Source organism: Nerophis lumbriciformis, linkage group LG09 (genome assembly GCF_033978685.3).
Source record: "Nerophis lumbriciformis linkage group LG09, RoL_Nlum_v2.1, whole genome shotgun sequence".
In the NCBI taxonomy this organism is placed as follows: domain Eukaryota; kingdom Metazoa; phylum Chordata; class Actinopteri; order Syngnathiformes; family Syngnathidae; genus Nerophis; species Nerophis lumbriciformis.
Window position 1 is genome coordinate 11,793,943 of NC_084556.2, and position 15,366 is coordinate 11,809,308.

The 15,366-nt window shown below is 39.9% G+C and overlaps 1 protein-coding gene across 2 annotated transcripts in view; it reads left to right on the forward strand.

Moving 5' to 3' along the window:
• Positions 1-438: 438 nt before the first annotated feature.
• The window catches only part of rad50 (RAD50 homolog, double strand break repair protein), a 41,078-nt gene continuing 26,150 nt past the window's right edge, over positions 439-15,366 (forward strand). For both annotated transcript variants that reach the window (XM_061962571.2, XM_072913794.1), the window contains exons 1-17: positions 439-557; positions 6,709-6,846; positions 10,023-10,106; positions 10,213-10,364; positions 10,443-10,628; positions 10,728-10,932; positions 11,015-11,143; positions 11,432-11,597; positions 11,685-11,743; positions 12,065-12,199; positions 12,303-12,509; positions 12,584-12,766; positions 12,844-13,001; positions 13,081-13,256; positions 13,331-13,568; positions 13,982-14,171; positions 14,271-14,397. In XM_061962571.2, coding sequence (XP_061818555.1) covers positions 6,718-6,846; positions 10,023-10,106; positions 10,213-10,364; positions 10,443-10,628; positions 10,728-10,932; positions 11,015-11,143; positions 11,432-11,597; positions 11,685-11,743; positions 12,065-12,199; positions 12,303-12,509; positions 12,584-12,766; positions 12,844-13,001; positions 13,081-13,256; positions 13,331-13,568; positions 13,982-14,171; positions 14,271-14,397 — 2,524 coding nt within the window. In that variant the 5' untranslated portion in view covers positions 439-557; positions 6,709-6,717. The remainder of the gene's footprint in view (positions 558-6,708; positions 6,847-10,022; positions 10,107-10,212; positions 10,365-10,442; positions 10,629-10,727; positions 10,933-11,014; positions 11,144-11,431; positions 11,598-11,684; positions 11,744-12,064; positions 12,200-12,302; positions 12,510-12,583; positions 12,767-12,843; positions 13,002-13,080; positions 13,257-13,330; positions 13,569-13,981; positions 14,172-14,270; positions 14,398-15,366) is intronic.

The following is a 15,366-nucleotide window of genomic DNA, read 5'->3' on the forward strand; positions in this document are numbered from 1 at the left end:
TTTTTTTCATTTAAAAATATGTAACTTCGAGCAAGTTGCAAACATCACTAATACATAATAATGCATGAAAAGTTTATTATTTTGGGCCCCATCAAGCTGTCATATCACATTGTAAAAAAAAGTCTACAAAAAAAGACAAAAAGCCTCATAGAAGCCATTCAATAACAAGCCTGCACTCTCTCTAATAATGGGAAAACAGAGGGTTTTTTTCCTAAAGAGAAACACTGGCCTCCTGTGGTGATATACGTTTTTGCTTATTATATTTCCATCATGAGAAGTGTAATAAACACATTAATAAATAACCAATTTATTTATGTTTTATGTTTAGCCGTATAAATAGTGTTTCTAGAGCACTGCTTACCCAGTAACGAGCAAACCGATCTTCTGTTCTGCTTTCCAGCACCCGGAAGTGAGTCGTCGCAGGTAGTGACGTCAGTCGTCGCAGGTAGTGACGTCAGTCGTCGCAGGTAGTGACGTCACAGTCCCCGTGTAGCGCGAAAACCAGAATTAGTCTCAACTTCAAGTGCGCAACGGTAATATTTAGTAACTCCATAAAGGTACGTGAATTCATGTGGCATGCATTTAGTTCCAAATGGGAGACGTTATTGTTCTTACTTTGTAAGTGCAGTTCGTAGCTAGCCTAATGCCAGCCTAACATATACATTTGTTGTTAGCTAGCTTACCGTGTTGGGAGCAGTTAGGAGTGTTAGCTTCATTGGAAGTATACCTTCATGTTCAATGAGTCAAGTATTGACTACATTATGTATATTAAACGTCCGCGTTGACGTCCTAACTATAAAATAATGACGTTGTTGTCTGTGCATGTTATTGTTTATCATTTTGAAACCCTCCCTTTGGCAGAAATAATGCTGGAATGTGGTTAGTATAAAACCCACATATAATGACTACTTAAGTGTGTCAAATTTCAAATATTAATTAATTAACGTGAAACCAGTAATACCAGACAGACCTTGTGAAGACAGTTACAGTGATATAAGTATCATTTTCCTGTGATAAATAGTATGAAACTTATGGATTTTCAAAACTAGTCAAAATGCACTAATTTCTGATCAACTTTTTTTATTTTTTTTATTTAGCCTTTATTTAACCAGGTAAAAATCCCATTGAGATCAAAGAGAGACCTGGCCAAGAGGGCAGCAGCAAGGTTGCATTAAAAACAGTAAACAACACATAAAACATCATATTTACAACATTAAAACTTGCTCACATAACACATGTGCATACAGACAAGGTAGACTGCAGTTCTTTCACAGAAGCTTTAAACTCATTCAATGTAACAAGGGTTTGAAGTTTAATAATCGATTGTAGGTTATTCCAAGCCTTCGGTGCTGAAAACCTAAATGCTTTCTTGCCCAGTTCAGTTCTTACTTTGGGGACGACAAATTGCAGAACATTCATTGAACAAAGATTGTGACTTCCTTGTTTCTTTGTTATAAGACAAGACAGATAAGATGGAATGATACCCAGAATGGTTTTGTAGATGAAAACATACCAATGATTGAGGCGTCGAGCACATAAAGAAGTCCAGTTAACTGCGTATCATACGCAATGGTGAGTAAGGGGAGCGCAGTTGGTGATGAATCTCAGTGCCCCGTGTAGGGATGTCCCGATCCGATATTTGGATCGGATCGGCTGCCGATATTTGCCAAAAATTGCGTATCGGCAAGGCATGTGAAAATGCCGATCCAGATCCAGTTTTGAAAAAAACTGCGGTCCGTGTTTTCCAACGCACCTATTTAAATAATACATTCCACTTTTCTGCTGCTCCGTCATTACCGTTCCGCATTTTCCAGCACACCTTCAACACATCCACAATTCCCACGCAGTTGCTTTTAGCTGCTGGCATTACACGACAGGCTCTTCTCACTTTTTCCTGTGTCTCCCTCTCACAGACAGCGAGCGCACCTTCTTACACACGTCACATACTGTCACGTCATACGTCACATACGTATACGTCCTCTCCCAGCAGAGAGCGAGGTAGCGGCATGGCTAACGTTAGCTGTGATGCTAGCGCAGCCGCTAAGGTGCGCGCCTGCTCAAGCGTCCTCTGTGCACGGCAAATCTATGCCACGCACAAAATCAAATAAAAAAATAAGCGCACAACAATTTTCGACACACGGACACGACAGAGACAACAGTTTTCGTCATCATTGTTCAAATATTGTGACGTCTGTCGAGACGCTTATCTCCATTCGGTGCCACACGTCCAGACTCCACACAATCAAAATGGCAAAAATTTCCACATCAACACCATATGAAAAAATTAGTGATTTTTTTAGTTGTGATTTCCTTCTCTGCATGAAAGTTTAAAAGTAGCATATATTAATGCAGTATGAAGAAGACTGTTTTAATGTAGACATGCAAGCCTTGAAAGAACATTTTGAAAATCAAGACTACATTTCCTGCAAATGGGTGCATTTCGACCCTATATTTTAACTTTAGATTTATTCTCATATCAAACTCTTTTGGCTGTCTTTTTGACACTTACATCAGGCGCCCCCCTCCACACCCTGCATTATAAATAATGTAAATAATTCGATGTGATTATCTTGTGTGATGACTGTATTATGATGATAGTATATATCTGATAGTATATATCTGTATCATGAATCAATTTAAGTGGACCCCGTCTTAAACAAGTTGAAAAACTTATTCGGGTGTTACCATTTAGTGGTCAATTGTACGGAATATGTACTTCACTGTGCAACCTACTAATAAAAGTCTCAATCAATCAATCAAAACACATAGAATCATCATACTGCTGTGATTATATGCATCAAGTGTTCATTCAAGGCTAAGGCAAAATATCGAGATAAATATTGTGTATCGCAATATGGCCTTAAAATATCGCAATATTAAAAAAAGGCCATATCGCCCAGCCCTAGTTCAATGATGCCATTTCTGTTTGTCATGTATAATTTTGTCTATTTTGTGTTTATCCTTGAATAAACAGGTCAGTTTGTTGTTACCAACCATTGTGTATTATTCAAACTCCCCTAATTCAGCTGGCTAGTTGTTATCAAGAGTACTAAAACCCTTTTCAACATGATTCTGACAACTAAGTAGGCTAAATAACTTTAATACATGCTCGGATAGGCCAGTATCGGTCAGTATCGGTATCGGATCGGAAATGCAAAAACAATATCGGTATCGGATCGGAAGTGCAAAAACCTGGATCGGGACATCCCTAGCCCCGTGGTACACACTAGTTTGTGAAGACAACCAGCAGTAGCATTCATGTACAACACATCTCCATAGTCAATAACATGTAAAAAGGTTGTTTCCACCAATTTCTGTTTCACAGTAAAAGAAAAGCAAGACTTGTTTCTATAATAAAATCCCAGTAAAAGTGTCAGTTTTTTTACAACATACTGAATGTGCTCTTTAAAACTCAAGTGGTCATCAATTAAAAATCCATCCATCCATCCATTTTCTACCGCTCATTCCCTTATTTAAAAGCAGATACTAACATAATTTGTTTCCCATTTCTTGTTAAAATGTTCTCACACAGTGCTGATCTTACAGTTTTTGATGTGGTAAAGAACATACACTTTATTTTCTCTGCATTTAAAAACTTGTTAATACTAAGCCAATGGGGCTCAATATTTTAGGTATAACTTTTTTGTTATAAATGTCATAACTTTCTTAATATTTACACCATTTTAAAAATGTTGGTTGATCTGGTCAGTGGACTTGTGGTTACAGAGTGTCCGCCCTGAGATCGGTAGGTCGTGAGTTCAAACCCAGGCCAAGTCATACCAGAGACTATAAAAATGGGATTGATGCTTGGCACTCAGCATCAAGGGTTGGAATTGGGGGTTAAATCACTGAAATGATTCCCGAGCACGGCCACCGCTGCTGCTCACTGCTCCCCTCACCTCCTAGGGGGTGGAACAAAGGGATGGATCAAATACATAGGGTAATTTCACCAGACCTAGTGTGTGTGTGACTATAAGTAGTACTTTAACTTTTAACTTTAATCATTGGTATTATCTCTGTTATGCAGAGGAGTTCAGGTACATTGGGGTTTTGTTCATTTGTGAGGGAAGAGTGGATCCTGAGATTGACAGGCGGATCGATGCGGTGTCACCTGTGATGGTTAGTTGTGGTGGCGATTGAGCTAAACCAAAAGGCAAAACTCTCAATTTACTAGTGTATCTATGTTCACCTAAGGTCACAAGCTTTGGGTTTTGACCGAAAGGACAAGCTCACGGATACAATTGACTAAAATGAGCTTCCTCCGTAGGGTGGCAGGGCTTTCCCTTAGATTTAAGGTGAAGCTCTGTCATCCGGGTGGGCCTCGGAGTAAAGTCGCTGCTTCTTTACACCGTGAGGAGCTAGATAAGGTGTCTCGGGCATCTGGTTGGGATGCGTCCCCAGATGCCTTCCTGGTCCTACTGGTCAGACGTGCCCTGAACAATCCCATGTTAGCTGTTTCCCAGCTGGCATGGGATTGCCTCCGACCACGGGAGGAGCTGGACGAGGTAGCTGGGGAAGTCTGGGCTTATCTGCTCATGCTGCTGCCCCAGCGACCCGACCCCGGATAGGCAAAAGAAGATAGATTGAGGGTATAATTAGAAAGCTTGCTAAACAAAGAAACAAAGAGGTTTCACACTTACAGTGTATTTTTGAATGATTACATTTCTGAAATTGGCTGGTCGAACTCGAGTTGTGAGTCACATCACAAGCAACAAGACTATCGACGGGTCCAAAAAATCAGTGTGCGAATCGATCAGTTTAAAAGATTTTTGGCAGACCCACAGATAGATGCAGGGCGTCTAATTTTTTAATTACCGAAAAAACGTAATTAATTCATGCATTTTAGGCAACACGAAGTCAGGCGCATGCGCACCAGCGTCGTTTGGCTTGACAATCATGGCGGACAAACTACACAGACTTTGCTCCGGAGATTTCCCCTCGGAATAAACGGAGCCAAGCGCTTGGTTTAACGTAATGTTTCTCTCGCTTCCCGGCGTGCGTTTAAGAGCGCAGTGGTGTTATATGACAACGGGTGTGAACAATATTGGAGACAGACGCACTTGTCCCCACACTAAAAGTATACAGCGAAGGAGAACAATGATTTGATGTTGCTTTTATTTTCTCAATACAGCGTTCAAAAGCTGCTGTGACTGAGAGGTAATGACGTGAGGAAACATGCAGCAGGCGATGTGTTGTGAACGTTGTCACAACTTGTTTATAAAGTCTTTAGTTTGTTTACTGGGATGCTCACTCCTTTATTTAACTGCTAACTTTATCCATGTTCAAATAACAGTAATACTAGCTAAAATGGTTTTTTATCTCATCGAATTGAACGCATGCTGTAAAGATTGTGTATTCGATGTGAGAGGTGTCACTCTTGGGTTTTTTTTGTTGGCCAAACTGTTGAACTGAACCACTAGGGGCCTTTGGAGAAGAACAAAGCTTGTTTATTAGACTTCATCTTCATTAGCCAATCTGCTTTGTGTTTTATTTTGATATCAAAAAGTAAACGCTATGTTTTTTTACATTACTTGTTTTTTCATTTATCTGACACAGCATTTTGTTAATGTTTTATTGTGTATAGTTAATTCCTATACGACATGTTTCTGCTCAAACTCTTAATGGATATGTCCTTATACAGCATCTACATGTACATATAAATGTACATAACTTAACACAATAAATAAATAATAATAAAAAAAACTATCAAAATGTAAATATAGAGATAAAGGCATCATGTAATGACAAAAAGCTGACACGTTGATATTATTAAATAATATATGGATAACGTTTATATATAGCGTATGGATAACGTTTATATATAGCCTTTTTATTAGACATTACAAATGACATGATTATATTACGTTCACACCCCAACACTGCGTTATCATGATTTCAATATTGATAACAATAATCTTAATTATTACTTTGGCCATAATTGGCAGCCCTAGATCTCATACATAAACACTATTTTTATCTATATGGATAAAAACTGCAGTTACGTCTTATGGCCATCAGGTGCCATCTTTCAAAATTCTTATATATATATATATATATATATATATATATATATATATATATATATATATATATATATATATATATATATATATATATATATATATACATGTATGTATGTATATATAAATGCATGCCATGCATGCATGCTTTGGAGCCCCTGCCTCGAAAGAAAAAAATGTTTTCCTTGGTGCCCTTCTAACTTACATTGGTGCCCTAAAATATGAGCCCTCCTTTAAGGAAACACTTGCCTTGACCTTAAAAAGTTAAAATTTGTGGCCTGTAAATGTATAGCTTATATTATAATCGGGATTCCAATGATCATTTTACTCAAATTATATGTTTTGCGGGGCAGTTTTGTTGAGTGTAAACTTGCAAAATGTTTTCAGAGATTTGTTGATATGTGAAAATTTGTGATATTCTAGATAATCTAGGATATGTGTTCTACGTCATCGGTATTGGTGTATAGTGGTGATTAAAACAACGCAAACACACTTGAACTTCTAAAAAAGCGGTCCAGTCAGTACTAAGATTGCATGATCAAGCTTGAGACACGCTGAGTGGCTGGCCACTGCGGATATCAAGCCAGCGGCTAATACAGACATACTACTCAACTTTGCAAACACATGGCAGGAATTCAATTTTGGTTTTAATCCCTATTTAGAGAATAATGGTTATGTTTCTTTCCAGGCAGCAAAAATGTCCAAAATAGACAAGATGAGCATCCTCGGGGTGCGAAGCTTCGGGATTGAGGACAAAGACAAACAAGTGATCGCCTTCGTCACGCCTCTCACGGTCCTTGTCGGACCCAACGGAGCTGGCAAAACGGTATGTTTACAGCAAGTGTCTCTAATCACCGCTCTGTGACCAATAACATTCAGATGTAATAGAAAAATCAGTAGACCCACCCTGTTTAATTGTATTTTTATGTCCGCAAACAATGTCATTTCTGTATTTTAATAACAAAATACACCAAAGGGGGAACAGTTGGCAATACACAACAAGACAAACTTTGTTAACATGCCTTCTCATGGGTGCTGCGTAAATGACCTTCCCAGAATATTGAGACCGGAAAGCACAATTCAACCTATATTATGAAAGCAGCCATTTAAAGTATGGCTTTGTCGCTTCCAGAGATGCTAAATCCCTTGTGTGGTGTGTGCGAGGAAAGGTTTGTTGTTTCGTAATTATGGATTCTACTAGGCATGGTAAGCACCATTTCTTTTAGTGAATCGAGTTCTTACGAGTCACTCACTCAAGTGAATCGGGTTCTTGATTCATTTGTCATAGACACATTCACAGAATCTCGCACAGTTCCAGTTTAACAACAATTTCTCTTGTGGATCATTAAAGTTTGTCTAAGTCTAAGTTAAAAGCTTGCGATCTTGTGGCAGTGTTTTTCATGCAAAGTCTGTGATCTGTACCAGTGGTCCTCAAACTTTTTTCACCAGTACCACCTCAGAAAAAACTTGCCTCTCCAAGTAAAGTTAAAGTTAAAGTACCAATGATTGTCACACACACACTAGGTGTGGTGAAATTATTCTCTGCATTTGACCCATCACCCTTGATCACCCCCTGGGAGGTGAGGGGAGCAGTGAGCAGCAGCGGTGGCCGCGCCCGGGAATCATTTTTGGTGATTTAACCCCCAATTCCAACCCTTGATGCTGAGTGCCAAGCAGGGAGGCAATGGGTCCCATTTTTATAGTCTTTGGTATGACCCGGCCGGGATTTGAACTCACAACCTACCGATCTCAGGGCGGACACTCTAACCACTAGTACCACCATAATGACCCATGTTAAAATACAGCAGCATAGTAGGCGTAAGTATTCATTAAAAACAAGGCAGGTGTTTTATTTAATAAATATATTTATTATTTTTTGGCCTCTCTAACGTTACACACAATTGGAACAGAAACACTGTTTTTGAATAAAGGAAAATGAAACCCTGTAATCAGGTGATTATTTAGCATATCATGTGTGTTAAACTCAATGCCACATCATTTAATGTGGCCCGCAAGTACTTTTTATTTTTCCCCGTCATATACATTTATTGTGGCCTGCCACATCATTCTAATGTAGCCCGCCATATCATTTATGTGGTCTGCCATATAATTTTATTGTGACCCACCACATAATTTTTTGCTACTTCAATTTAAGTGGACCGTCCCATAATTTTAATGCGACACATCACGTCATTTTATGTGGTCCGCCACATCATTTAAGGTGGTCCGTCACACCACTTTATACTGCACCCCTGTGTCATTTTAGGGTGGCCTGCCATGTAATTTTATGTGTTCCGCTACGTCATTTATGTAGGCAGCCACATCTTTTTAATCGTGGCCCACTGCATCATCTATGTGGCTTTCAAAAGAGTGGAAATAAAAAAGCACTTTCTGGCTAAAATGATGTTCTTTTGATTTTGACAGCAAATGTTGCACATGCAATTGCATATGTTCTACGCTTTAATATTATCTGATGTTCCAAGCATTTTTATTTATTTTTTTGGTTATCAAAAATAAACACTTAACTATTGGCTTGTCATCTTGACTTGAGATTTGAAAGCAAGTTGTGCATCAATCTGTAAAAAATAATATGATAATCAAAAAAAGTTACCATTGCAAGTTCTGTAACAGAGCTATTATGTGTTTAGTATATATTCGCTGTGGCCCTCTGAGAGCAGCCATAATTGCGATGTGGCCCCCAGTAAAAATGAGTTTGACACCCCTGCACTAGATTGACCCAGTGTACGATTGGTACCATTTGAGAATCACTGATCAATACAAACTAAAGCTGGTAAAAATAATTGATTATGGATCAATATTATTACAATTTTGCGATGTCATCATCATATTGATTACCCTCATCTACCTCCCCCGCCCCTTGATAGCAGCAGTGTCACACTGACTTTGCTAACGTTAGCTGCCAACAACATGCCGTCTGGGGCAAAATAAAAGAAAGTGAGAAACGTGCTAGCATATTATCACCAGATTCTCCGCGAACCATGAAGATATAGAATAATAGAAGCCATCGCAACTTTTGTTGCCAAAGATTCACAGCCGCATTTGCCAGCTTCAAGCGGCTCGTGTTTAAAGTGAACCCGAAAACGGCAGCTGAAAGGTACTTTTGTCTACGTCTTCATCTCCCTGCACATATCAGTGTCATGAAGTGCCCCAATAAAAGTGACCGAGCGCACACATCCGGCTTTCACAATAAGATTCAATACATAAAGTGTTCATCCTGTCTGATTGTGCTAATAAATTAAGAATCCCAGAAGAATACCTTACCGGTACTTATTTATTGTTATTATTTTGCTTTTTAAGTTTTTCCTGTATGCAATTTGTACTAATGGAATGTTGCAATACAAGTACACTTTCACTTGCATTTCCTTCATTTTAAAATTGCAGTGTTGAGACTTTTAAGAAATGTTAAACTGTCCAAAGTTGTTGAGACATTTTCAGTATTTGGGTGTAGATTGAATCAAATCATGATTAATACATTTCGAACCTTATAATTCAAAATCGAATCGATTTGGGGAGATGGCCATGATACCTAGTCCAGTTTCACGCACAGGGAGACCCCATAACTGTTGCTTTTTCTACAGGTCTAATACATTTATACAAAGGCAGTGAGACTAACAGTCTCCTTTTTAATAGAGCAAGCTGTTGCAGGAGTGAGAAAGTAAACAAGTTAACTGAAATGAGTGTACCCACGATTCAGGAAAAACTCAAGTTTTGAACAACTCATTCATTTCCTCGCACATTACTGCTATCCATAACTTTCTACAGTTGCATTGAAGACTACTGTATAGACAACCAGCAATCCACTTGTCTGCAAATCTACATTAAAGTATGTATAGACTAGAGTGTTTCCACAAAGTATCTTTACATGTTTTAAAAATGTAGTACAAAATATTCCAATTTGTAATAATTTCCACAGATTTGTAATTTGATTTTGTAATAAATGTGTTAAGTTGCAAAGAGACTTGATGGACACTTATTTTTCAGACTATTATTGAGTGCCTTAAATACGCAACTTCAGGAGAACTTCCCCCAGGTTCTAAGGGTGGTGCTTTCGTCCATGATCCAAAGGTAAATAGCCACGACTACACTAAACCAAAAACATAGTTGCGTCAGACGTAGTGAATATTTTACTTAAGCAATGTTTGCGCGCGTCTAAAGTTATATGTCATTCCAGGACGCCCACGAGACAGATGTGCGAGCACAGATCAAACTTTTATTCTCTGACGTCAACGGAGAAAAAATCACCATCCAGCGCTCCATGTCCTGCACCCAGAAAGCCAAAAACTACTCCTTTAAAAGCCTTGAACAGGTTATTACGAGAATGAAGTAAGTTTTCAACCGTCTCTCTTAACTCTTTGAGTTTTGAACTAATTTCTTAAAATCTCCACTCATGCATTCATGCAGGGATGGGGAGAGGATAAGCATGTCGAATAAATGTGCTGACATGGACCGGGAGATGATTTCTGCGCTTGGTGTATCAAAGCCTGTGTTGAATCATGTCATATTCTGCCACCAAGAGGAGTCTAACTGGCCACTTAGTGAGGGCAAGGCGCTTAAAGAAAAATTTGATTCCATCTTTGCTGCAACAAAGTAAATACAACCCTTTTTCTTCTCTCTTTCTTATTTATTTATTTGTATTAACACCTAACACTACCAGTAAATGTGTATTACTCTTGCACTCTCAAACAGGTACATCAAAGCTCTAGACACGATGCGTCAGCTGCGCCTCAAACAGAGCAACACGGTGAGAGAGTGTCAGGTGGAGTTACGCTTTCTGAAGCAGAACAAGGAGAAAGCCCAGCAGATTCGAGAGATTATCGCCAACAAGGAGGCTCAGTTGATGGCTTCTAAGGACAACATCCAGATGATAGAGAACCAGATTGATCCACTGGAGGTGTGCAGTTTGTTTTCTGTCTGACATTTTAACACTAGAGAATCAGGCACAAATGTATTCAGTTATTTATTTTGATTTTCAGAATCGACTGACAGACTTTGACTTGAAACTGGGCAAGGTGATGAAGCTGGACAACGACATCAAGGCTTTGGACAGCAGGAAGAAACAAATGGAGGAGGACAACAAGGAGCTGGAGGAAACAATGGAGCAGGTGGAAGATGCTGAATAAATTGCTATATAAACGTGGAATTTATTCTCCATATCCACAATTGATGTTGTACTAAAAGCACAGCTGAGCGGGCAGAGTAAGGTTGATCGATTGATTGCATTTGCAATTTAATCGCAACATGATAAAATGCGGTTTATTCACCGTAAAGGCTGTGGTTTGACTGGTGTGGCAATAATTGATTTAAGAATTGTCCTATGATTAATGTCTACGAAGACATTAGGAATGATTTTTGCATGCTTTTTGACAGCGCCGCTTTGTGTTGGTTTGCAGGTGTTCCAGGGTTCAACCGAGCAGCTGCAAGAGCATTACCAGAACCACCAGAGAACAGTGAGAGAGAAGGAGCGAAGGCTGACTGACTGTCAGAAGGAACTGGAGCGAGCCGGCAGGGAGTGTCAGAGACTCAACCGGGCCAAGGCCGACCTCCTGGTGGAACAAGGTGCGCAGTCACACCCACATAGGAAGTTGATTTGCCATTTTTGTGCATAAAACGGACAAAAGATCCCGTTTCATCTTGTCCTTCCAGGGCGTCTCCAGCTTGAGGCTGACCGCCACACCCAAAACATCAAGAACCGTGACACTCAGGTGAGAGCGAGACGGTCATTTTAAAAGGTATTTCTTGCTTAAAACAGGCTTTATTAAGGAAAAACAGCACATGTATTGTTGCCATGGCTATCTTGGATCTCCAACTCTGGTGGTGTGTAATATTGGTAGACTAACACTGACCTATCAAGCTGTGTGCAGTGCGTATCTTATTTGATCAATGATGCACATTAGTGCTTCATTAGCTTCATGTACATGTCCATCAGTCAAACTATACATAAATGTGAATAAAAAGTAACGTATGCTTCATAGATGTAGGGGGAGCCCATGAGGAAAAGTTCCTAAATGTTATTTGAATTACAGGTCCGCTTGTTGTCGTCACAACTGGAGGTGGAAGGCTATGACCGGCCACCCTTTACGGCTCTACAGTTGGAGAGCTTTCATCGTCATGCCACACAGAGACTAGAGCAGGAAAAAGAGGCAGTGGCTCAGGTTACGGTAAGAATTAGTCAGTGATACCATACTCACAAGGAAATACGATTAGAATACATAAGTCTTTTGTTGGTTGTGCTGCTCATCGTGTCTTCGTTCCTTGACACAGGCAGACTTGCACGAAAAGGAGCAGCAGAAACAACAGTCCATTGATGAAATCAGACACAAAAAGACTGGTCTGGAGCGGACAGTAGAGCTGAAAAGAGACCTGCAGGAAAAGAAGCAGCAAGAGCTCCGAAATGTCCGCGCTGAGCTGCAGAGACTGGAAGGTTCGTCCAGCAGAATGCAGGAGCTGGAAAACGAGCTGATGAAAGTGGTGAGTGTACAAGGCGCTATGTGTATTCAACATTACAACATACCTGAGGCTAATTTGTTCTTTTCTTTTTTTAGGAGGGTGAGCTGCAGAGGGCCCTGCATATGTCAAATGTAGAAGAGTTAAAGGCCGAGGTGGCGGAGCTCCAGAGAGAAAAGGCCGAAATGGACTGCTCACAGAGACAGCTGGACCAAGAGATGGGCTTGCTGAACATGCACACCACTGCGCGCACACAGATGGACATGTTGACAAAGGATAAGGTTTTGTTGTCAATGCTAGCGTGGGTCCATGTGTCTTCCTTCGTTTCTCTCCTAACATTCCTTTTTTGGTACCGCAGAAAGAAAAAGAGGAGCAGGTACGCAAGATCAAGTCCCGCCACAGCAGCGATCTGGTGTTGCTGCTGGGCCATTTCCCAAACGTAAGAGAGCTGGAGGACTGGCTCTACGCCAAGTCAAAAGAAATAAACAGCACCAGGGCCAAACTGGCCAAAATCAAGTGCGTGATCCAATAATAAATGAGTGGAGCGCGTGTTGCCTTTGTCCTGACAGACCTGTTGTTATTTTACAATTCTCAGCAAGGACCTGGCATCAAGTGAGCAGAATAAAAGCCACATCGCTGCCGAGCTGCGTAAGAAAGAACAGCTGTTGATGGCTGATGAAGAAAAGTTCTTCGAAGTGTGTGGCAGTCAAGATCTGGAGCAGGACCTGTGCAAAGTGCAAGAAGACCTGGAAAAGATCTCCAAACAAAGAGGTTAGCGTGCCAAACCTAAAACCAACAGAATAGAATAGAGGAAATAAGTGGGACTTCTCTTTGTCTTTTTCCAGCCATGCTAGCCGGAGCCACTGCTGTCTATACCCAGTTCATCAGTCAGCTGACCGAAGAGAGGGAACCCTGCTGTCCCGTATGCCAGCGGACCTTTCCCTCTGAGTCCGACCTGCAGGACGTCATCAGTGACATGCAGTCCAAACTGCGTCTAGTTCCAGATAAGCTGAAGAACACTGAACAGGACCTTAAGAGGAAGGAGAGGCGAAAAGATGAGATGATGACTCTAAGACCTGTCCGGTATAACATTTGTTCTTCTGTTTATAGGTTTACAGGAATACTCTCTAAGGATTGCTGTTGAAAACATATTGTTTTTGTCACTAAATCATTTTAGCTTTAAAACCATTGGTGCACATGTAGATTGCATACTCTTACGAGACACTTAAGTACCACAGCTATACCAAAAATGTTAAGAAACTTAATAAAGTAAACGCAATTTTAGAGACATCACTCTCAGAAAGAAGCAGTGCAGGTTGCTTCATGTTTGTGCCACTAGATGGCGTGAGATTATTATAAAACAACCAAATATTTCTGCTGTGCCCTTTTCTGAAATAGCAGCTTGAAAAACAGTGAATCTGAACAATAATGTATACTGTGTTCCTGAATATATGCATTATTTGATTCAAAATTAAATGTTTATCTGTCCTTCACAGGCAGTCCATTGTACAGTTGCAAGAGAAGGAGTTACCTGAGCTAAGAAATCGCCTGCAGAATGTGAACAGAGACATCGAGAGGCTAAAATCAGACACAGAGGAGCAGGACACTCTACTTGCGACACTGATGTCCGAGGAGGAAACCGCCAAAGCTTGTTTGCAGGACATCTCACTCATGGACAGATTCCTGGTAGTTTAAAAAAAGATATATTCCTATCATTCTGGTGTCATAAACACTCACTATTAACTTTGCAAGCCTCCCTGTCATCCACAATTGTTTTTTTCCTAGATGGACCTAAAGGAAGTAGAGAGGAAAATAGCTCAGAATGCAGCTAAACTCCAGGGTGTAGACCTGACCAGAACCATTCATCAAGTCAGCCAGGAGAAGCAGGAAACTCAGCTGAAGCTAGACACCAGTAAGTCCGCTAACTGCATAGCCAACATGTACCATGTATAGAGATTGTTTGATCCAATGTTGGTACAATATCTCACAAAGGTTTGTACACTCTCACATTTCAGTATCTTCTCAAGGGACAATACCATAGACATGTTACTTAGGTGATATTTTAAAGTAGATCTATTTAGCAGCAAAGATTACTCAGTCAACTTACACAGCCATTGTTGTCACAATAGCTGGGAACTCAAGTAAATACACCTCACAGTGGACATGTCCAAATTGTGTTCAGAATGTGAATACTTAAGTGAACTCTAGTACTGCCTTAATCCTCCTGGGCATGAAATGTGTGTACCGTATATATGTATATATATATATATATATATATATATATATATATATATATATATATATATATATATGTATATATATATATATATATATATATGTATATATATATATATATATATATATATATATATATATATGTATATATATGTATGTGTGGGGAAAAAAAATCACAAGACTATTTCATCTCTACAGGCCTGTTTCATGAGGGGGGGTACCCTCAATCGTCAGGAGATTTTAATGGGAGCATTCGCATACCATGGTTTATATAGGGCACAGAGTGGGTGGGTACAGGCTGGCCTAGGGGCGTGGTGATTGGCTCATGTGTTACCTAGGAGGTGTTTCCGTCTATGGCGGCATGCTGTGACAATTTTGCTGCGCTTGTTGAGGGATGACAGGTCTGGACGGTAAATAATAAACAGTTTCTCTTTCAAGCATAGGTTGCATCTTTTATTACCACTATTGTAAGGTGTGCTGGATGCAAGAATTTTCCATGTTATTGAATATTCAACATTATTGTCTTTGAGGTCCCAAATGTGTTTGCTGAGTTCTGTGGTATTTCGCAGGTTTTTGTTCCTGAAAGAAGCCTTGTGATTGTTCCATCTGGTTTTGAATTCTCCCTCGGTTAATCCTACATATGTGT